Source organism: Oncorhynchus nerka, linkage group LG3, assembly GCF_034236695.1.
Source record: "Oncorhynchus nerka isolate Pitt River linkage group LG3, Oner_Uvic_2.0, whole genome shotgun sequence".
In the NCBI taxonomy this organism is placed as follows: Eukaryota; Metazoa; Chordata; class Actinopteri; order Salmoniformes; family Salmonidae; genus Oncorhynchus; species Oncorhynchus nerka.
The window spans coordinates 4,583,714-4,606,523 of NC_088398.1; the positions used below are offsets into that span (position 1 = coordinate 4,583,714).

Genomic DNA, 22,810 nt, shown 5'->3' on the forward strand with positions numbered 1-22,810 from the left:
TACTCTCTTCGGGAGAAAATTATAACAAACTATCGTCAATTTATAAATGGCCTAGTATAGAAAATATTATAGTATCAATTATTTTGAGGATTTAAATGATTATTTAAACGAAGAGAAGAAAGCCTGTTCTCATCACTGCGGTACATAGACCTACATTTCCCACAAGCCCCCTCAGTACAAACATACCAAAGGTCAAAGTGCACATTTACGGTAGTTTCAGACAGAATCTGTTGTATATCTGTTTATAAGTCAGAGGGTGTACATTCAGGTAACTAACAACAATAATGTATCATAATGCATATTTTATACAGTACTACATTATCGTTTTATTAATGTTTAACATTTTGGTGGCATTGTATAACTTGTTATCTTGACTCTTGGGTGTGTTGTAGCTACATCCTCGTTAGGGAAGGCTACCTCTCCGTTTTCCTTCGCTCAGGTATCTACTATAGCTACTTTAGCACAACTTACTTCTAAATATATAGCTACTATATTTACAAAATCTATTATTGCTTAATTTATTGATTTATTAACTGGTTGTGCTTGTATTGCTATGTTAACAGTGAGAAACAAAGTTAACACTTTTGTATAATAATCGTTTACACCCACAGGTTGATTGACAATGGCGTCAGAGGAGACAGGTGTGCCTTTGGACTCAGCTGAGAACCTGGAGGACAGGAGAGCACAGGAGTATAGAGCTACAGAGGGGCCAAAGACAGAGGTCCCAGCCAGTCCCAGCCAAGATAGACCTCAGGTGACAGCAGGTAATGTTTTGTCATTCAGTTGGATTCTGTGTGCACTGCTGGTACGTGTAGACATGAGATGTAGGCCTAACTAGGGCATATATGCTTCTTTAGAGGCAGAGCAGAAATTACAGTGAAAGAGAATGTTCATATTACACAACACTGAAGTTGATCTAGGTATGATCAAATTATGAAGGACCGTTTTTTAATATCGAGGAAGTTGGGTGTTCACCAGTCGAGGCTGGTGGGAGGAACTATATGAGGACGGGCTCATTGTAATGGTTTCAGATCGAGTATCAGCTCACTGTCTCTAACTTCTAAGGAAAACACAGAACTAACCTAGGTCAGTGTCTAGGGCTGAGTTCTTCCTACTCCTACTTTTGGGGAAGGGAGAAACCAACCAACCAAACTGTCTGTGTACCCCCTCTAGTGTCATTAGGTTGCAAGCCAAGTCAGTCCAGTCCAAATGTTGTCAGTGCCAAGAATGGATGGAATTACACGTGCAATGTTTTATGCACGATCATACTTCTTATGGGAAACCCCTCCTGTAAGGACAAAATATGTGCCTTTACAAGTAATACTGCAGATGTGTGTCATATACGGTGTAACATTCATGTTGGGAAATCAGTGACAGCTAATACATTGGGAGGTTTATGAATGGAAAGGCAATAATGCACTTGTCAAACTCGTTCCACGGAGGAACGAGTGCAGGTTCACTCCTCCCTTGTTGATGAATTAACAACCCTGTTGTCTAGGTATTAATTGAAAGGAAAAACCAAGAACCAGCAGACACTAGGTCCTCCATGGAATGAGTTTGACACCCCTGACATAATGAGTCCTGGTTGTCCTAATCAGAAGTTGCACAACAACAGGCTCATTAAATCCTCAACTATGACATCATTCAAGGTGTGGTGGTATGTGATTTCGATTAGATATCAGCCCCATCAGTTTTCAGAAATATAATTGTATTAAGAGTTTTCATTGGTAGTTACATAGTTTTATAGGACCTATAATTTGAAGGGATTCCCCTCACATAGAGAAGAGCAGGAAGCCACTGTTGGCGGTTATCTGAATCATCATACAGCCCCCTGCCTGAGGGGAGACTCATGTAGACCACACCCACCTGCAGCTCTAGAGTCACTGCATTTACCACAAATCTACCATTTCCACCAGGACTGTGTGCATAATTAAACATGATTCTCTTGTCATTCTTGTACATGTAAACACCAATGTCTCCTGGGCTAGGGGCATCACTGGCAGTGAATCTGATTTCGTCAACTTTTATCACTTACAGTAAGGAGAACAAGTATTTGATAACCTGCAAATCTGCAGTGTTTCCTACTTACAAAGCATGTAGAGGTCTGTAAACAAAAATCCAGAAAATCACATTGTATGATTTTTAAGTAATTAATTTGCATTTTATTGCATGCCATAAGTATTTGATCACCTACCAACCAGTAAGAATTCCGGCTCTCACAGACCTGTTCATTTTTCTTTAACCTCTTGAAGCTAGGGGGCACTATTTTTATGTTTGAAAAAAAAAAACGTTCCCAAAGTAAACAGCCTATTTCTCAGGACCAGATAGTTGATTAGGATAGAAAACACTCTAAAGTTTCCAAAACTGTCAAATTTTTGTCTGTGAGTTAAACAGAACTGATATTGCAGGCTAAAACCTGAGGAAAATCCAATCAGGAAGTGCCCCTGTTTTTGAAACCTCTCTGTTCTTAAGCATCCCTATTGCCCATTTAAAGGGATATCAACCAGATTTCTTTTTCTATGGCTTCCCTAAGGTGTCAACAGCCTTTAGACATAGTTTCAGGCTTTTATTTTGAAGAATGAGCGTGAACGACCACATTGCGTAAGTGGATAGGTGTGGGCTCTGAGTGAGTTGTGCGCAAAAGAGAAAGGCGGCCATTGTTACTCCCGGTCCTAGTGAAAAGCCAACTGTCCTGGATCCTGGATGGGTGGTTCAGAGAGGTTAAGAAGCCCTCCTGTTCTCCACTCATTACCTGTATTAACTGCACCTGTTTGAACTCGTTACCTGTATAAAAGACACCTGTCTACACACTCAATCAAACAGACTCCAACCTCTCCACAATGGCCAAGACTAGTGAGCGGTGTAAGGACATCAGGGATAAAATTGTAGACCTGCATAAGGCTGGGATGGGCTACAGGACAATAGGCAAGCAGCTTGGTGATAAGGCAACAACTGTTGGCGCAATTATTAGAAAATGGAAGAAGTTCAAGATGACGGTCAATCACCCTCTGCCTGGGGCTCCATGCAAGATCTCACCTCGTGGGGCATCAATGATCATGAGGAAGGTGAGGGATCAGCCCAGAACTACACGGCAGGACCTGGTCAATGACCTGAAGAGAGCTGGGACCACAGTCTCAAAGAAAACCATTAGTAACACACTACGCTGTCATGGATTAAAATCCTGCAGCGCATGCAAGGTCCCTCTGCTCAAGCCAGCGCATGTCCAGGCCCATCTGAAGTTTGCCAATGACCATCTGGATGATCCAGAGGAGGAATGGGAGAAGGTTATGTGGTCTGATGAGACAAAAATAGAGCTTTTTGGTCTAAACTCCACTCACCGTGTTTGGAGGAAGGAGAAGGATGAGTACAACCCCAAGAACACCATCCCAACCGGGAAGCATGTAGGTAGAAACATCATTCTTTGGGGATGCTTTTCTGCGAAGGGGACAGGATGACTGCACCGTATTGAGGGGAGGATGGATGGGGCCATGTATTGTGAGATCTTGGCCAACAACCTCCCCTCAGTAAGAGCATTGAAGATGGGTCACACAGTAATCCTACACCTGTGAAGAAAATGTCAATGTCGCGCAGTGACTACATTTGTGTGTTTTCTAACCTGCATTCTCCTTCTTCAGCTCCTCTACCTCTCTCACTGGCACTCAGTCTGGCCTCCTTTTTTTAACCTGCATTGGCTCCACCTTGTTCTTGTAGAACTGCAGTTCAGTCTTAGTGATACTCAGCTCCACTCTCTGTTCCACCACCATGTTCCTCAGCTCCACTCTCTGTTCCACCACCATGTTCCTCAGCTCCACTCTCTGTTCCACCACCATGTTCCTCAGCTCCACTCTCTGTTCCACCACCATCTCTCTCACCTTCTTCAGTTCAGTAAAGACTTGGTCAGGTTGGCTGGCTGGTCTGGCAAGTTGTGTGTCTGGGGCTCATTTCGGGGTCATCATGACCTTGTTGAGTGAAGTCATTCTCCCTGACTGCTCCAATCTCTCCATGAGCTCATTAACTAATCTAGTCTACTGGGCTCAGTCCTCTACTTTACAGTATATACACACTGGTCTTGGTTGACCAATACATGGGAATTTAAAATGTGTTCTCAATGTAAAACTAGGTAAATCCAAGGACACTAATAACACAGAGAACACTGGGAAGGACAAACTACCATACAGATATTATATAAGGCCATACAGATATTATATAAGGCCATACAGATATGTTGTTTTGTACTGACTTTGGGTGAGACGGGCTGCTAAATAACTGCCCCCTCGTCTCTCCTCTCTCTCTGATGTTCCAGGCCAGGAGGAGGGAGCAGGTGTCTGTCAGTTCTTCCTGTTGGGAAAGTGTCGTTTTGGAAACAGGTGTCGTCGATCTCACAGGTCTGTAGCTAACACGATCACCACCGACCTGTAAAAAAATGGTTATATACCAGAAACTATGACAGGGCAATGGCTAAGTAACATTGCATTTCGACTTTTGATGGTGCCATGTTGGAGACTTATATTTCCCTCACTAACGTTAATCAGCTATCTGAGCAGATAACCGATCGCTGCAGCTGTACATAGTCCATCTGTAAATAGCCCACCCAATTTACCTACCTCATCCCCATATTGTTTTTATTTACTTTTCTGCTCTTTTGCACACCGGTATCTCTACTTTCACATCATCTGCTCATTTATCACTCCAGTGTTAATCTGCTAAATTGTAATTACTTCGCTACTATGGCCTATTTATTGCCTTACCTCCTCACGCCATTTGCACGCACCGCATATGACTTTCTTTTTTTCTATTGTGTTATTGACTGTACACTTGTTTACTCCATGTGTAACTCTGTGTTGTTGTTTGCTTTGCTTTATCTTGGCCTGGTCACAGTTGTAAATGAGAACTTGTTCTCAACTAGCTTACCTGGTTAAATAAAGGTGAAATAAAAATAAAATAAAACTGATGTCTAAACATGCTTTTAACATTCATGCAATTTATTAACAAAAATGAATTAAATTGTCTGATGCATAATGTTTGTGCAGCCCTCGAACAACTGAAAATGCCCAGGGGTTAGGGGCTAATATTTACTCAATGTTCAGTATATTTCAGACTTCTAACCACTTGAACAACTAAATAAGACTGAAAGACAGAAATCTTCAAAACATATAGCTGCCAGCCCTAAACAGATGGCCCTCAGAATCGGAGTCCTCCCTCTCATCACTAATCCTTCTGCCTGGCGACAGTGGAATCTTCAGAGGAAGATATTGTTTTTCCTCCTGTGAGAAGCAGCATCTGTGGTATTGGCTCTGTCTGCCCTCACAGCAAACAGAGCCTCTGAACCAAGTGGTAATCAAGTCATGTAGCACAGTAGAAATATAATAGATGGGTAGTTAATTCCATAGGATAAGGAAGTGAAGAGGTAGAATAGCAGAGTTAAATTAATGTATCTGTTTAGACATCTAGATAAACTTCTTAAAATACATATATCTGAAGGTCACTGTCCTATCAGTATGAGGAAGACCTAACAGGTTAGCTCTTACAGTGACCAGAGTGATGAATACAATCCCTCTTTCTCCTTCCCTCTTTCTCAGCACTCCAACATTAGACGACCCAGAGGCTGTTATAGACCAGGAAAACAGGAAGGAGGGAGAAAAAGAGGGAAAACTCAAGAAGAAAGCAATAGGGAATAAAACAAACCAGCCAAAAGACACAGAGGGAAAAGGTACAATTTCCCTCCATTAAATCTAACTGAACATATGAGAACCCACTAAAATACCCGTTTAATGCAAACTAAGTATAACTAACTAACAAAGAGTTTCTCCCCTCAGGATCAACCAAGAAGCCCCGCATGCGTACAGCTGATGACGTCATCTCTCGGATCCTGTGGGACCCGTCGGTGGAGCCGGCGGACTTTGTGGTGGGGTACGTGGACCGCTTCCTTGGGGTGCTGGAGCGGCCCTTCTCTGAGTTCAACTGGGACACCGACCCCTGCGATTGTGACAACTCCTCTGAGCTAGCCCTGCCCAGACACAGGATTCAGTACTTCACCCATAGAGGGCGTAGAGTCTGGGACCGCAACAACAGGACTGACAGGGATCCACTGGACAGTGTCTGGCAGCCCCCTTTGGGCAGGAGGAGGAGCAAGAGCAGGATAAGAGAGGGCGAGGAGGAAGCAAGGGCGAGGGAGGGTGGAAGGTAGGGAGACAGGGCGAGGGATGAAGGTAGGGAGAGAGGGTGAGGGAGGAAGGAAGGTAGGGAGAGAGGGCGCGGGTGGGAGGAAGGTAGGGAGGGGAGAAAGGTAGGGAGGTAGGGAGCGAGAGGGAGGGGAGAAAGGTAGGGAGGTAGGGAGAGAGTGAGTGAAGGAAGGAGAGAATGCGAGGGAGGGAGGAGGGAGGGAGAGCTAGGAAGGTAGGGAGAGAGGGAGGGGAGGAAGGAAGGAAGGGAGGTAGGGAGAGAGAGAGGGGGAGGGAGGGAGGTAAGAATTTCCACAGCTCTAGAACCTGAGGAGGAAGGTAGGGAGCGAGAGGGAGGGGAGAAAGGTAGGGAGGTAGGGAGAGAGTGTGAGGGAAGGAAGGAGAGAATGCGAGGGAGGGAGGAGGGAGGGAGAGCTAGGAAGGTAGGGAGAGAGGGAGGGGAGGAAGGAAGGAAGGAAGGGAGGTAGGGAGAGAGAGAGAGAGAGAGGGGGGGAGGGAGGGAGGTAAGAATTTCCACAGCTCTAGAACCTGGATTAACATATTGTTCTACTTCACTTTGTTAGTCTATAACATGTTTTTGTCATAATGTTTGGTTAACCTTCAAAATCTGTTTGTTGGCAGGGACAGGGACACAAGAACAACAAGACCAAAAAAACGACCACCGTGAATCAAGAGAAGAACAAGATGGCATCATCACTACAGAGGGTGAAGAGTCCCTGATAAAACAGGATGTTGAAAACGAACACTTGCAGGAATGAAATCAGAGCAAGACAAGTATTCAGGTGCCTGAGTCGACCAGACCAGGCACAGGAAGTACTCCACTGAACCAACAGGAAGCAAGAAGAGAATCAGAACCCTTGGAAGAGGAAGTTGGGAAGGATTCCGTTTTAGTCGTCATAGCAGACCAGATGTCTCTATCCCAGAGTGAAAGCGAGAGCAGGGGGGAGGAAGATGAGAAGGAGGAAGAATGGAAAGATTACTGGGATGGAGAGAAAGGCCCAGACCTAGCCCAGTGTCCATCTGTGCCTGTGGAGCAGAGAACAGAGAGGGATGGAGGCCGGCCTTCCAAACGTAAGCCCACCCACTTCATCACCTTCCGGGCCAACACTCCCTCCATCTTCTCCTCCTTCCAGCACCTTCAGGAGGAGCTCACCTCCCTCCTCCCCTCATCCACCCCTCATTGGTTGCCCTCCTCCTCCCTCCACGTCACCCTCTGTCACCTGGTCCTCCCCGGCCCAGCTGGGGTCACTGCCGCTGGGGAGATGCTCCAACGCTTTGCCTACCTGGACCGCAACCCCCCTGTGGCAGTCTCCTTCCCCCTGAAACTGAAGCACTTTGTGGGAAAGTTCTCTACCTGAGCCCCCAGCCTCAGCCCCACCTCCAGCAGCTAAATGCTGGCCTACAGGAGGCCTTCAGAGAGCAGGGCTGGCTGCACAGGGACTCCTTCAACCCACACTACCATCTCACCCTGGCCAAGGTGAAGGACCGGGAGGGGGCGAGGGTGTTTGAGGGGGTGGGGGAGCTGAAGGTGGGTAAGGGGGTGAATTTTGGGCGACTGCCTTTTAATAGGCTACACCTGTGTAGCATGGGGATGACTGGGGATGGGTTTTATGAGACACTGTGTGTGGTCAATCTGCGGTGAGATGTAGGTGTGTGTTTGTTTAGGTATGGAGGTGCAATTTTACAAAGCACAGAACCCACATTTCTACACCTCAGTCTCCATAGTTTTACATTTAAAGGTGCAATATGCAGAAATCGCTCCGCCATTTCCTGGTTGCTGAAATTCAAATAGTTTGCCTAATTTCATTTTGTGAACAAACAAGCAATCATTCCTGGTTTTGTGTAGAGAATAATTGTACCATCTAAACCGCTGTGAAATATATTTTCAATAACCAAAATATTGTATTTTCAGCTTTTTGAAGCTGGTGTACAAAACCGGAAGTAAAAGACACAATGATTTGTTGTGTCTTACTTCCATCAGGGTAACTGCATCTCAACCAATCATTTCTTACTTTGCATCTACATAGATTTTATAATTGTAATAAGATGAATTTAATATGAATATTTTAATATAATCCAACAGAAACCCACTGATCGCTGCTACGTTGATCATGTAAAATGTCTGCTTTTACAAAGAATTATGACCTTTTGGATTTGAATTGCCAAGGACATTAAATATTGAACTTGTAATTTTTGTGAATGTCTGAGTGGTGATATTTCTGTGTAACAGCAGAGGGATAGAGAGAAGAGAGAGGAATGGAGAGAGGGATGGACAAAGGAGGGATGGGGTAGAGGGAGGGATGGAGAGGAGCGGGAGGGATGAAAAAGGAGAGCGGGATGGAGAGGAGAAATAGATAGAGAGAGGGGGATGGAGAGTGAAGAGGGACGTATGATAAAGGAGAAAGAGGGATAAAGGGAGGATAAGATGAGGAGATAGGAGAGTGGATGGCTCTTACAGTATAGTGCTGGGTCTAAATGAGAGCCATGGAGGCACGGTTAACTCTCTGAGTAACTCTTGCATACGTAATACAATTTTCTCCCTCTCCCCCTTTTCCTCCTAGATACACGCACACTAATGTGTTTTCTCTCTCTCTCTCTCTCTCTCTCTCACTCACTCTCACTCACTCCCGTACGCTCCCTTGCTCGCATTATCTCTCTGACTCCCTTCCCCCACTCCCTTTCGGTGACACAGAAAAACGAACGCCACCCCTCCCTCTCGCTCTCTCGTTCTCCCCCGTCCTCCAATGGCACACAAACACCCTGGTCTCTCATTCCACCCGCTCTCACTTTGTTTTTATTGTTTATTTGTAATCCCCCTCTTTTTCAGTCAAATCACCCACGGTCATGGAAGATCATCTCTCGTTCTCTCCATCTCTGCTTTTCGTGGTTGTTGAATCATGGTGTTGATACTATTTTGCAGTCTCCACTCAAAACTGGTTTTGCAACTCCCTCTCACTCTATTCATCACTCACCCTCCATCCCTCCCTCCCTCTCTCTCACGCTCACTCACTGTCCAGTTGACAATTCATCTTTTTTCCTATTCACAATATCTTTGTTGCACCCTCCATCCTGCCCTCCCTCCCTCCCTCCCCTTCTCTCTTGCTCTCAGTATCCATCTGAGAGCAAGAGTGGTGTGCTTATTTGCTTCTGCCTAAATATATGTGCATCTCTACCTCTTCCTCTCTGCACAACACAGCCAAACACTGCCCTGCCTAACCACACAGGAGATTTCAACAAATATTTTGTGGATTTTTTGTGCAGAAATCTGAAATGTGACTCAAACTCGAATAATTTGACCTTTTCTCGTTTTGTATTTTTGCATTTAGACAATCGTAGATTTTTTTTGTGATGATTTGTTGATTTTTGGTCAGATTTTTGCCTCCTAATCTGAGAGTGTAGAGATTGATTGGTATGTTGTGTGTGTGACTGAGTGTTGGAGGTTTCAGTAAGAGCTGTGTCTGTATCACCCAGCAGCATCGTCATTTGTGTGAGCTGAGAGTGGATGGAGTCCTAATCCCCGTTAACAGATTCATTATCGCTGGGCACAATCGTGTCGCTGCCTTGTTGTAAAGTCGCCTGGCTGAGCGATCTGCTGCCTGAATGGGGTTCTGACATGACAATAAGGGTCCCTCTGGGGTGTCTTCTCAATCCTAATCCCGCTCTCTCCTCCCTCTCTCTCCTCTCTCTCTTGCGCTGAGGGCTCCTCTCTTATCCATCAACACAAGCACCTCTCCACTGTTACCAGACAACCATCCAATCACAGGCTGTTTAATATTTCAAAAACAGATCCTGTTATTTATTTACATTTGACATATTTTTGGGGTTCATGTCCCTAAACCTATATATTTCAGGAGGAGTTATTTTTCCAAGAGGATCCAGCGCTGATGGTTGGCAACGGTATACCTCAGTGAGTGTGTAGATATTTGACAGAACACCAGAGAAGAGCAAGAGATAGCAGAACACCCTCCCAACGCTACAGTCAAAGGTAAGAAACGGATCACTCTCCAATCACTCATTCACCATGGGTGAATTGTCTGTGTATTCTACAAGATAAATGGGCAGTCAAGTGAAATAGATTCATCATGCACTGTTAGACCATTGCAGTTTATGTTCAATGATGGAAAGTGGAGAGAAGCCTGGGTTTTACATCAAATGTTTGGATTTTTACGCAATGTCTGTGCATTGGCTGATGTTGAAATTAGGAAATGATTTATAAAACATTGAGGTTGAACCATGTTAGTTTGATTCATTCTGTTTTGGATTGTTTTGTCAATCTCTACTTTATCATAGTTGATAAGAGATTTTATTTATATTAATAAAATATCACATTGTATGTCACTGAATAGTTTGCTTAGCTTCATCTTCAGCAACCTCTCTCAAATGCTACATTTGACTTTGTGCAAGCTTCTAAATGAGATTGCTAGTGTGGGAGCATTTGTCCATCCTCTTGGTACTGTATGTTAAACTCTTGTACACTCCAAAGCTCCATGTTGGATTTATTGATTCTACAAGCACCGAGTAGCCTGCAGCTGAATGCACTCAGTCTTTCATTGATTTGGGGAAATGTGTGTGTGTGTATGGTTTGGTTTAACTATCCTTGTATCCAAAATTTGGACAAATGTGTACATTTTGCTGGTCCCCACAAGTAAAAAGGCTATTTTAGGCTTAGGGTTACAATTAGGATAAGGGTTAGGGTTAGGGAAAATAGCATTTTAAATGTATTTTTTTGTTACCCACAAGGATAGTAAAAGAAATGTGCGTGATCCTGGTGGGACATTTTTTTTTTACACAAACATTTCAACTGAAACTTAAATATTAATTTAATAAGAAACAATTCAACCTCTATTGGAGTCTGTGGTTATGAAAAGAAAATGTGTATTTATACACTACCGTTCAAAAACTTGGGGGTCACTTAAAAATGTCTTTGTTTTTGAAAAAATCTCATTTTTTGTCCATTAAAATAACATCAAATTGATCAGAAATACAGTGTAGACACTGTTAATGTTGTAAATGACTGTCATTAAATAGTACCCGCCAAATACCAGTCTCCACATCAACAGTGAAGAGGCGACTCCAGGATGCTGGCCGTCTAGGCAGAGTTCCTCTGTCCAGGTTCTGTGTTCTTTTGCCCATCTTTATCTTTTATTTTTATTGGCTATTCTGAGATATGACTTTTTCTTTGCAACTCTGCCTAGAAGGCCAACATCCCGGAGTCGCCTCTTCACTGTTGATGTGGAGACTGGTGTTTTGCGGGTACTATTTAATGAAGCTGCCAGTTGAGGACTTGTGAGGCGTCTGTATCTCAAACTAGACACGAATGTACTTGTCCTCTTGCTCAGTTGTGCACCAGGGCCTCTCACTCCTCTTTCTATTCTGGTTAAAGACAGTTTGCGCTGTTCTGTGAAGGGAGTAGTACACAGCATTGTACGAGATCTTCAGTGTCTTGGCAATTTCTCGCATGGAATAGCCTTAATTTCTCAGAACAAAAATAGACATGAGTTTCAGAAGAAATGTTATTTGTTTCTGGCCATTTTGAGTATGTAATCGAACCCACAAATGCTGATGCTCCAGATACTCAATGAGTCTAAAGGCCAGTTTTATTGCTTATTTAATCAGAACAGTTTTCAGCTGTGCTAACATAATTGCAAAAGGGTTTTCTAATGATCAATTAGCCTTTTAAAACAAACTTGGATTAGATAACACAATATGCCATTGGAACACAGGAGTGATGGTTGCTGATAATGGGCCTCTGTACTCTGTAGATATTCCATCAAATCTGCCGTTTCCAGCTACAATAGTCATTTACAACATTAACAATCTCTACAGTGTATTTCTGACAATTGTTATTTTAATGGACCAAAAAAATGTGCTTTTCTTTCAAAACAAGGACATTTCTAAGTGACCCCAAAGTTTTAAACGGTAGTGTAGATACATTACAGTCCTCACTGAATGGGCCGTTCATGTCCCCACTGACTGATAACTGGGCTGTGGTGTGTATCACAGGGCCATATAACTGTCTCATAAACGGCAATCATTAAGAGTGTCCTTAAGTGGTCGTTAGGGAGACCATTGGGTCTTAACGTGTGGCATGATTTCTGTTGCATGTCATTATTCATACCCAGTGGCCCAGAGGAAAGCTGTTGTTTGTGATGTGTAGTAATAAGAATGTGATGCAATACAGGATAAAGGAGAAGGTGGCTTTACTGTCCAAAGAGGATTTTCTTCCCAGCTGCACATCCTCAGTCTTCCTCATTAACCGCCTTACAAAATGGCCTCGTGGAGAAACATATTCTGGAGGCTCCCTCAATACAAATAGCTGAGTGACTGTTTCATAACAGAGCCATTCCCAGGGTTGAGTCAGTCAGCTTGGTTCAGTGCAGTGACAGATAGTTGACGTCTATTCTACTGTATTCGATCCATTTCTCCTCGGCTTTGTTGTTCCTGAGAGTCTCTTGTTGGTTTTGAAGCAGCGAGTGCAAGGCACAGAAGGCTGTGGTGTGAGTTTCCTTCTTCCGTCTCCCACTCCTCTTCTCTCCTTGCTCCCCCTATCACGTGAGTGCGAACTCCCCATTATTTTCCTTCAGTTATGCAATGGTAACAAGCTGGCAGGAAGCATCACGTCAACTTGAGCCTGCCTCCCTCTGACGACAACTACTGCTGGACCACTGCTCAACTCAGGCTGCTCCCTCCCTGGGGCCCCCTCAATCCCTTTCTGGGTTCATGTTAGCACTAGTTCCCATTGTTGACACCACATCTGGTTGAGGACAGACAGATTTATGATTGTTACAAATCCCTTTGGCCCTGCAGTCTAGGGGGGATGGAAACGAGACCCGCAACTTAACTCTTGCAAATTATAACAGTGAAAAGGAACAGTGAGAACAACCACAGACAACTTAAGTCTACCGTCAAACACTCATGGTTTATTTTTAAACACACGGTAAAGGGGGGTGGGAAAAGGGGCTGAGCTGGACCCAAGGAAAGAAATAACATTATCCAAAAACACCCCTAAGCTAGACTACCTGCTTCAACAACAGCTAGCTCACTAACCAATAAAATACAGTGGGTGGTCCACCCAGTTCTAACTAGTGTTCTTTAGACAATATTTACCTACGGGTAGTGTATGTCCATGGGCGACTTGTCTTGGTACCCCCTTTTCCCACCATCAAACACCATAACAAAACAATACTCACAGGATAATGGACAAAGTGACATGTAGTTGCAAAAACAAATGAGAGAACTGATTGGGATACTTTTAAACCAAGGGAAAGGGGATGTGATTGGGTAAGGGAAAAGGAGCAGGTGTCTCCTGATTGCCAACTGATTGGTGACTGATTGGCGACACCTTTGAATAAGGGAGAAGGAAAGAAAATACACACAGGATACACACAGGATACCTGTATAGGTAACAATGATAATAGCCAAAAATTGTTAATGTAGACTTTTCCAAGTAACATGAATTGAAATTCAATTCACACTACAGTCTAACCACACAACAACATTCCTATAATTCACCTAATGTGACAACATCCTCTACCACCCTCACAGCTGAATAATTCAAGACTATAACAAGAAAAATCCTGTTTGTTGATATACCATCAGTCTGGCCATAACAATGTGAGACTACAACAATAACACCAGTCTGTTGACAGCCTCAGTGTGAGGGGATGGATGGCAGTGTGTGCAACCATTCTGAGTGTTGACATTGATTTAGTTAGTGACAGTTGGGGGTTTGGAGCCATTAAGGGGAACAGGCTTATTCTAATGAGCTTGGGATTGACTGTCTGGGTTGTCTGTTTAACCCTCTCTGGGCCTGGGATGCCCCAAATCCACATGCACACACACCACACACACACACACACATCCCAAACAATGACCCCAACACCTGGACTTATTATGTCCATTGAGACGTAATTGATTTGAAATGGCTGCTACAGTAAAAAGACTGGGTTGATATTTCTAAAATAGTTATAGTTATAGGTCAAATGTGATTCTTGATCATACATTCTTGATCATGTATTTAATATTGTGCAGTGCTTCTATTCAAATGTAGTGTCGTGTGCTCATACAGATGGATCATTAAAAAGGCTGAGAATTCATGTGATACAATGCTGAATGTTCTAAACATTCAAAGACAGCAAAACCAAGATAGGAGCCTGGTGCAGAATCCAAATCTAAGAATCCCTCCCTGATAGACGCTATCAAATACACTATTGTCTTTCCTCAAGGTTCCTCTGTGTCTCACTGTATGTAGAGCAGTACTGTACAACCCCCTGTCTCTACTCCTCAGTACAACTCCTGTCAATGGTCTAGTCTGTGCTGATCTCATCTCATAGGCTCTCTTGAAACCCTCTTGTCTTCAACTGTAAAACCCTGGTATTCTCTTAATCTGCACAATCAGTGCTGTGGCCCCCTTACCATCCCCCCTCATCCCCTCTTCATAGCTCTGTGATTGTAATGTAGATTGCGGTGTCTATCTGGGATAACCGGATTTCCCTTTTGTATTTACCCTACTTTCTCCCCCTTGGCTGGGCTTGAGGAAGGGAGGGGAAACAGAGTCTCTCAGCAGGGTGTGGTGGTGGAGTTTGTCTACAGACTGACCTGTTCTCCCTTGTTTCCCCTCTCTCCTTCCCTTTGTATCTACCCTACTTTCTCCCTATTGGCTGGGCTTGAGGAAGGGAGGGGAAACAGAGTCTCTCAGCAGGGTGTGGTGGTGGAGTTTGTCTACAGACTGACCTGTTCTCCCTTGATTCCCCTCTCTCCTTCCCTTTGGAGGGTGGTTGTGTGAAGTCTGCTACTGTGCATCATTGTTGTAGACATACTATCTCTTATAGCATCTTCTAATTTCCAGGATGATTGAGGGGTGTTGTGTTGATAGTTGGTCTGATGGCGGTTGAATCTCCCTCTTGTATTGACCCAACTCTGCCTCTGTTATATAGTGCTGGTTGTGTGGTGTGGCTGAGATTGCCACTGGACCTCCCACTATCTCCCCTACTCTGCTCCCATAGGTTGAGGAGTATGATGAAGTAGGATGTTAGTAGAGATGACAGGGTAGTTGGTTTAGTTGAATTGGAATGGAATTGACCACAACCGTGATCCAAATGTAGATTAGAAGCTGAGCAAAAATAACTAGCAATGTCTGCTCTTGCTCTGTGGTTTCTGCTCCACAGGGTTTCACCCTGCATACCTCCTCGCTCCAGGTACAAGCCCTTAGGCATAGCTCTGATCTAGGATTAGATTACCTTGACTTTCACAATTTCTTACACAAAACCTCACCTTTAGATCAGAGTCTAGGACAGGGGTGTCAAACTCATTCCACAGACAGCCTAGTTTCTGAAGGTTTTTGTTATTTCCTTTCAATTAAGACCTAGACAACAAGATGAGGGGAGTTCCTTACTAATTAGTGACCTTAATTCATCAATCAAGTACAAGGGAGGAGCGAAAACACTCAGAACTCCGTGGAATGAGTTTGATGTGGTCTAGGAGAAGACAATGTAAACATCACCTTAGATCAGAGTCTAGGAGAAGACAATGTAAACATCACCTTAGATCAGAGTCTAGGAGAAGACAATGTAAACATCACCTTAGATCAGAATTTAGGAGAAGACAATGTAAACATCACCTTATCAGAGATTAGGAGAAGACAATGTAAACCTCACCTTAGATCAGAGTCTAGGAGAAGACAATGTAAACATCACCTTAGATCAGAGTCTAGGAGAAGACAATGTAAACCTCACCTTATCAGAGATTAGGAGAAGACCATGTAAACCTCACCTTAGATCAGAGTTTAGGAGAAGACAATGTAAACATCACCTTAGATCAGAGTCTAGGAGAAGACAATGTAAACCTCACCTTATCAGAGATTAGGAGAAGACCATGTAAACCTCACCTTAGATCAGAGTTTAGGAGAAGACAATGTAAACATCACCTTAGATCAGAGTTTAGGAGAAGACAATGTAAACATCACCTTAGATCAGAGTCTAGGAGAAGACAATGTAAACATCACCTTAGATCAGAGTCTAGGAGAAGACAATGTAAACATCACCTTAGATCAGAGTTTAGGAGAAGACAATGTAAACATCACCTTAGATCAGAGTTTAGGAGAAGACAATGTAAACCTCACCTTAGATCAGAGTTTAGGAGAAACTTCACATTGTCCTGAACCACCTACAGTAAGTACACTGATTGATGAAATAGGAAGTTTCAGTGAACATGAGCATGTCTGACAACTGTTCAACCATTGCTGGCTCTCCCACAGACTGGAGGGGGGGGTGGTTGGTGAGGTGATGTCCCCTAGTTCCCTCACTACCTCCCTCCTTGCCTCCTCAGCAGGGTTGTTCTGAAACATCTTATCTTTCTTCCCTGGCTTCCAGTGTGTAAGAAGGAGTGGTAGACTGACAACATTTCAGTTGCAATAGCCATCACCCAGCACCACATACATCATAAGGCTTTGTTTACTCATAGTATTTATCATTGGTCCGCCACTGGTGTGGAAATGTGGAATATGTCTATCACTTACACACCTTTGATATTCTAACCCTTCTCTTCACTTAGTTCCTTTCAACAGGGTGGAGGAGGGGGGGTTAGGCGATAGAGTATGTCTGCCATGGCGACCGTGCCCAGCTACACCCCTTCGCTATGGGTGAGGATGTGCCACGCCCTCCCCCGGCTGGACCTCACCATGACGATGAGAGACAACCTGTTCATCCCCGACAGCTGGGAGTACCAACAGGTAACAGAAAACGCCCACAGCCAATCACATCCATCGCAAACTACAACTGGCCAATCACACAGCACGACTGATTGATTCATATTTATCTCAAGTTTTCTCTTGGTTCAAACAACAAGATCGACAATAAAAGACAGCTAAGATTCAATGAAAAATATGTATTGCACTTGGTAAGAATGAGAACCAAGTCTGATACCGCCATGATACAGAATCCCCCCACCCCTTATGTTAAATACTGCCCCATAAAGATCCCTCTCTGTTTTGCACAGCGGCATCTGCAGAATCCTACTGGTATTATTAGAGCATTTAAACAGCTTATTCATGCTAGTGGTGCAAGTGGCCAAGTTATTGACAGGGAAACGAGCCCAGACCACTCAGAAGAATCTTGACCTGGATTTCAAGTCATCAGAAATATTACACCACCTGGCTGTCTCTCCTCAAAACTGTTAGCACTTAATTACACTGTTCTGTTCCCATCTCCACCACAGTTCAGTTTACATCCCTCAGCTCCACTACAGACTCCATCTTATTTCACATTCATTCTCATCATCGGCATGCAATTGTAAAAGTTCCACAGTACGGTTTGAGTAGGATTTGGTTTGAGTGTTTTAATCTGGAGACACTGTAGTAGTAGCAGCAAAATGTTGTATTGTCTTTGTGGTAGAAAACACACCATTTTGTTGTGTTGTTCATTTCTAGGTTTCACCATTCCCTTCCAGTGGCTCTACGTCCCTACTCCCTGCGTCACACACATTGCATGTTTACAACATGTCTACGGTACCGAGAGAGAGATTCTCAAATGATCCGCCAGTAGAGAAAGACAAAAGAAATGGAAAGCACTGAGTAACGTGAGGAGGTAGTGGGGAACAGAAGACAGGACAGAAAGAGAGAGTAAAAAGGAGAGGATGAGTAACGTGAGGAGGTAGTGGGGAACAGAAGACAAGACAGAAAGAGAGAGTAAAAAGGAGAGGATGAGTAACGTGAGAAGGTCATGGGGAACAGAAGACAGGACAGAAAGAGAGATTAAAAAGGAGAGGATGAGTAACGTGAGGAGGTCATGGGGAACAGAAGACAGGACAGAAAGAGAGATTAAAAAGGAGAGGATGAGTAACGTGAGGAGGTCGTGGGGAACAGCAGACAGGACAGAAAGAGAGAGAGAGTAAAAAGGAGAGGATGAGTAACGTGAGGAGGTTGTGGGGAACAGAAGACAGGACAGAAAGAGAGAGTAAAAAGGAGAGGATGAGTAACGTGAGGAGGTAGTGGGGAACAGAAGACAGGACAGAAAGAGAGAGTAAAAAGGAGAGGATGAGTAACGTGAGGAGGTAGTGGGGAACAGAAGACAGGACAGAAAGAGAGATTAAAATGGAGAGGATGAGTAACGTGAGGAGGTAGTGGGGAACAGCAGACAGGACAGAAAGAGAGATTAAAAAGGAGAGGATGAGTAACGTGAGGAGGTCGTGGGGAACAGAAGACAGGACAGAAAGAGAGATTAAAATGGAGAGGATGAGTAACGTGAGGAGGTAGTGGGGAACAGCAGACAGGACAGAAAGAGAGATTAAAAGGAGAGGATGAGTAACGTGAGGAGGTCGTGGGGAACAGAAGACAGGACAGAAAGAGAGATTAAAATGGAGAGGATGAGTAACGTGAGGAGCTAGTGGGGAACAGAAGACAGGACAGAAAGAGAGAGAGAGTAAAAAGGAGAGGATGAGTAACGTGAGAAGGTCATGGGGAACAGAAGACAGGACAGAAAGAGAGAGAGATTAAAATGGAGAGGATGAGTAACGTGAGGAGGTCGTGGGGAACAGAAGACAGGACAGAAAGAGAGAGTAAAAAGGAGAGGATGAGTAACGTGAGGAGGTAGTGGGGAACAGAAGACAGGACAGAAAGAGAGAGAGAGAGTAAAAAGGAGAGGATGAGTAACGTGAGAAGGTCATGGGAAACAGAAGACAGGACAGAAAGAGAGATTAAAAAGTAGAGTATGAGTAACGTGAGGAGGTAGTGGGGAACAGAAGACAGGACAGAAAGAGAGAGAGAGTAAAAAGGAGAGGATGAGTAATGTGAGGAGGTCGTGGGGAACAGAAGATAGGACAGAAAGAGAGAGAGAGTAAAAAGGAGAGGATGAGTAACGTGAGGAGGTCGTGGGGAACAGAAGACAGGACAGAAAGAGAGAGAGAGTAAAAAGGAGAGGATGAGTAACGTGAGGAGGTCGTGGGGAACAGAAGACAGGACAGAAAGAGAGAGAGAGTAAAAAGGAGAGGATGAGTAACGTGAGGAGGTCGTGGGGAACAGAAGACAGGACAGTAAGAGAGTAAAAAGGAGAGGATGAGTAACGTGAGGAGGTCGTGGGGAACAGAAGACAGGACAGTAAGAGAGTAAAAAGGAGAGGATGAGTAACGTGAGGAGGTCGTGGGGAACAGAAGACAGGACAGAAAGAGAGCGTAAAAAGGAGAGGATGAGTAACGTGAGAAGGTCGTGGGGAACAGCAGACAGGACAGAAAGAGAGAGAGAGTAAAAAGGAGAGGATGAGTAACGTGAGGAGGTTGTGGGGAACAGAAGACAGGACAGAAAGAGAGAGTAAAAAGGAGAGGATGAGTAACGTGAGGAGGTAGTGGGGAACAGAAGACAGGACAGAAAGAGAGAGTAAAAAGGAGAGGATGAGTAACGTGAGGAGGTAGTGGGGAACAGAAGACAGGACAGAAAGAGAGATTAAAATGGAGAGGATGAGTAACGTGAGGAGGTAGTGGGGAACAGCAGACAGGACAGAAAGAGAGATTAAAAAGGAGAGGATGAGTAACGTGAGGAGGTCGTGGGGAACAGAAGACAGGACAGAAAGAGAGATTAAAATGGAGAGGATGAGTAACGTGAGGAGCTAGTGGGGAACAGAAGACAGGACAGAAAGAGAGAGAGAGTAAAAAGGAGAGGATGAGTAACGTGAGAAGGTCATGGGGAACAGAAGACAGGACAGAAAGAGAGATTAAAAAGGAGAGGATGAGTAACGTGAGGAGGTCGTGGGGAACAGAAGATAGGACAGAAAGAGAGAGAGAGTAAAAAGGAGAGGATGAGTAACGTGAGGAGGTCGTGGGGAACAGAAGACAGGACAGAAAGAGAGAGAGAGTAAAAAGGAGAGGATGAGTAACGTGAGGAGGTCGTGGGGAACAGAAGACAGGACAGAAAGAGAGAGAGAGTAAAAAGGAGAGGATGAGTAACGTGAGGAGGTCGTGGGGAACAGAAGACAGGACAGAAAGAGAGTAAAAAGGAGAGGATGAGTAACGTGAGGAGGTCGTGGGGAACAGAAGACAGGACAGTAAGAGAGTAAAAAGGAGAGGATGAGTAACGTGAGGAGGTCGTGGGGAACAGAAGACAGGACAGAAAGAGAGCGTAAAAAGGAGAGGATGAGTAACGTGAGGAGGTCGTGGGGAACAGAAGACAGGACAGAAAGAGAGAGTAAAAAGGAGAGGATGAGTAATGTGAGGAGGTCGTGGGGAAAAGAAGACAGGACAGAAAGAGAGAGTAAAAAGGGATAGAGAAAGTGAGGGTGCCAGTGAATGTATTTAAGTAGGTCACAGATTATTAATAGAGTTGCAGTGCCGTGGATAGAAAGAAAGAGAGAGGGGAGAGGGGAGGGTGAGGGGGAGAGAAAGAGGAAAGGTGGAGGGGAGGGGGAGAGAAAGAGAAAGAGGAAAGGCAGAGAGGGAGGGGAGAGAGAGCGGGAGGGGGAGAGGGGGGTGAGAGAGAGGGAGTGGAGGAGAAAGAAAGTAGGCAAGGGAGGAGGGGGAACATGGATGGGTGGGGGGGGCTATAGAGAGCAGGAGAGAGGGATAAGAGATAAGGTGGAGGAGAGGAAAGGGAGGGAGATGGGCAGATGGAGAGGGATAATGCTGTAGATATGTGTTCTGGCTAAATGCACTCTTCAGTAAAGTTGAGTATGATAAATGTTAGTATGTCAGAGTGCAGGCTGAAGATGAGATGCAGGAGAGATGTGACGTTAATGTTCACTACAGCTTGCAGCTGAGGTAGTAGTGTGACGATACAAGGCAGCTTTTAACCCTTAATCATGTTCAGTATGTATGTTAAACAGTCAGGAATGATATTATTACACTCAATTACTGGTTAATGAATGCAGTAGGTATGCTCTTCTGAATGGAGTCATACAGATTAGTGTGCGTGTGTGTGTGTTCTAATCACCTTTCACTTCCACTGCTTGGGTAGGTAGGACTGTACTCCATTTGTCACGGTGGAATTATAGGACCAAAGAATATTGTGGTCCTTTGTAGCTCAGTTGGTAGAGCATTGTGCTTGTAATGCCAGGGTAGTGGGTTTGATTCCCGGGACCACCCATAAGTAAAATGTATGCATGCATGACGTTAAGTTGCTTAAAATAAAATGTGATTTTAGATCACAATATCAACCTGTTATTTAGCTATTTTGCATAAATACACTGTAGGGATTCTTGCAGAATATTGAAGGCTGGGAATGCACTAATGTCCTCATGACTGACACGTGCACCTCCCAGCTGCTCTGAATCCCTGTTGTTATCCATAACACAGTATATTGATACATTTACCCAGCCCTAGCTGCTACAGTCTGGCCTCAATATTTGACTCTCAAATGGTGTGGAGGAGGCTCATGGGAGTTTCTGAAATACAATTCTATCCCGCCTGCAAAAATATGTTGAACCAACATTTTATCAATGTCATCTGTCAACAATTTTAGGTTAATTGTTTGTTTTTTGAAAATGAAGAAATGAAACGTACACAAATTTGAACCAGATTTCCACCGTAAATTAACAACAGATTTTCAAGGGTTGATTTATTCACATGTTAGCAATGCAATTAAATATAAACCGAATATGGACATTGATTTTACGTTATGTCAGGTTTTTGCCAAGAGGGATAATGTTACTTAGAAATGTATTTTCCATTATGCAATCAAGTACAATGACAGTGTTACCATAAGCATCCGTCTGTAAAGTGCTGTGTTTAATTTGATTTACTCTCTCAGACTCTACTGGTCCTCTCTAGTCTCTCGGCCATTGCTCTCGTTCTCTCCCTCCTCGTCATTATCTCCTTCCTTATACACTACTGCTGCTGTCGCCGTGGTGACCGGAGCGAGGGATCTGAGGAAGAGGAGGAGGATGAAGAGGGCAGCACGGGCCACGGCTACGGAGGCAAGAAAGGGCGGGGTATCTGCTGTGTCACCTGGGTGTCGGTGGCGGCTGTCACACTGTGCTGGTGAGTAAGAGGTTATTGTGACATCACTGCCAGGGTCAATGTGATGTCATTATGAGAGTCATTGTGACCTCTTTATGCAGGCCATTGGGATGTTGTGATGTCATGAGGGTCATTGTGATGTCCTGTCATCTTTGTGACATCAGTGTCATGAGTGTTGTATTCATGAACTGTGACCAAACCATATGACCATTTGTCACAAGGATAGAGGAAAGGGAATCCTTTTTATAATACAGAGGTACCATCTTCTAACTTTCATTATTTCCCAATGGTCCAATAACCATGTGTGAGTTTTGATGTACGTTATTTTCAGAGCACTGTAGAAAGTAGTGTCCAGTCCCTGCTTTACAATGGGTTAGTATTTTGCTCGCGGCAATATCTGACACAGACAGTTGACCTAACTGACCGTGGTCAAGTTTTCGTTTGACCACAGGGACCTGGCCACTGAGGATAGGTGTTTGGGCTTGTGACAGCATGTTTGTGGTTTGGAAATTGATTCGTGGTTTCCTATCACCGTGACGATGATGTCAGAAGTTCCATCTCAGTGTATTGAATCTCTCTCTCTCTCCTCTGTTCCCTCTCTGGTGACTATGCTGTCATCCACTGTCATGAGGGCGTTTAGTCACATTGTGACAGGATGTTAATTTTAAGTTTGCATGAGGATATTGCAGCAG

The 22,810-nt window shown here is 44.2% G+C and overlaps 1 protein-coding gene and 1 pseudogene across 10 annotated transcripts in view; both read left to right on the forward strand.

The window, feature by feature from the left end:
- Positions 1-160: 160 nt before the first annotated feature.
- Positions 161-8,376, forward strand: LOC115113807 (leukocyte receptor cluster member 9-like; annotated as a pseudogene).
- Positions 8,377-8,529: 153 nt separating this feature from the next.
- Positions 8,530-22,810, forward strand: part of LOC115124427 (protein tweety homolog 1-like) — a 56,056-nt gene continuing 41,775 nt past the window's right edge. For 5 of the 10 annotated variants that reach the window (XM_065007308.1, XM_065007314.1, XM_065007317.1 and 2 more), the window contains exons 1-3: positions 8,532-10,167; positions 16,734-16,911; positions 21,910-22,139. In XM_065007308.1, coding sequence (XP_064863380.1) covers positions 16,777-16,911; positions 21,910-22,139 — 365 coding nt within the window. In that variant the 5' untranslated portion in view covers positions 8,532-10,167; positions 16,734-16,776. Of the gene's footprint in view, positions 10,168-16,733; positions 16,912-21,909; positions 22,140-22,810 lie in introns of all 10 variants that reach the window. The other 5 variants (XR_010460533.1, XR_010460534.1, XM_065007311.1 and 2 more) reach the window with 3 other exon arrangements.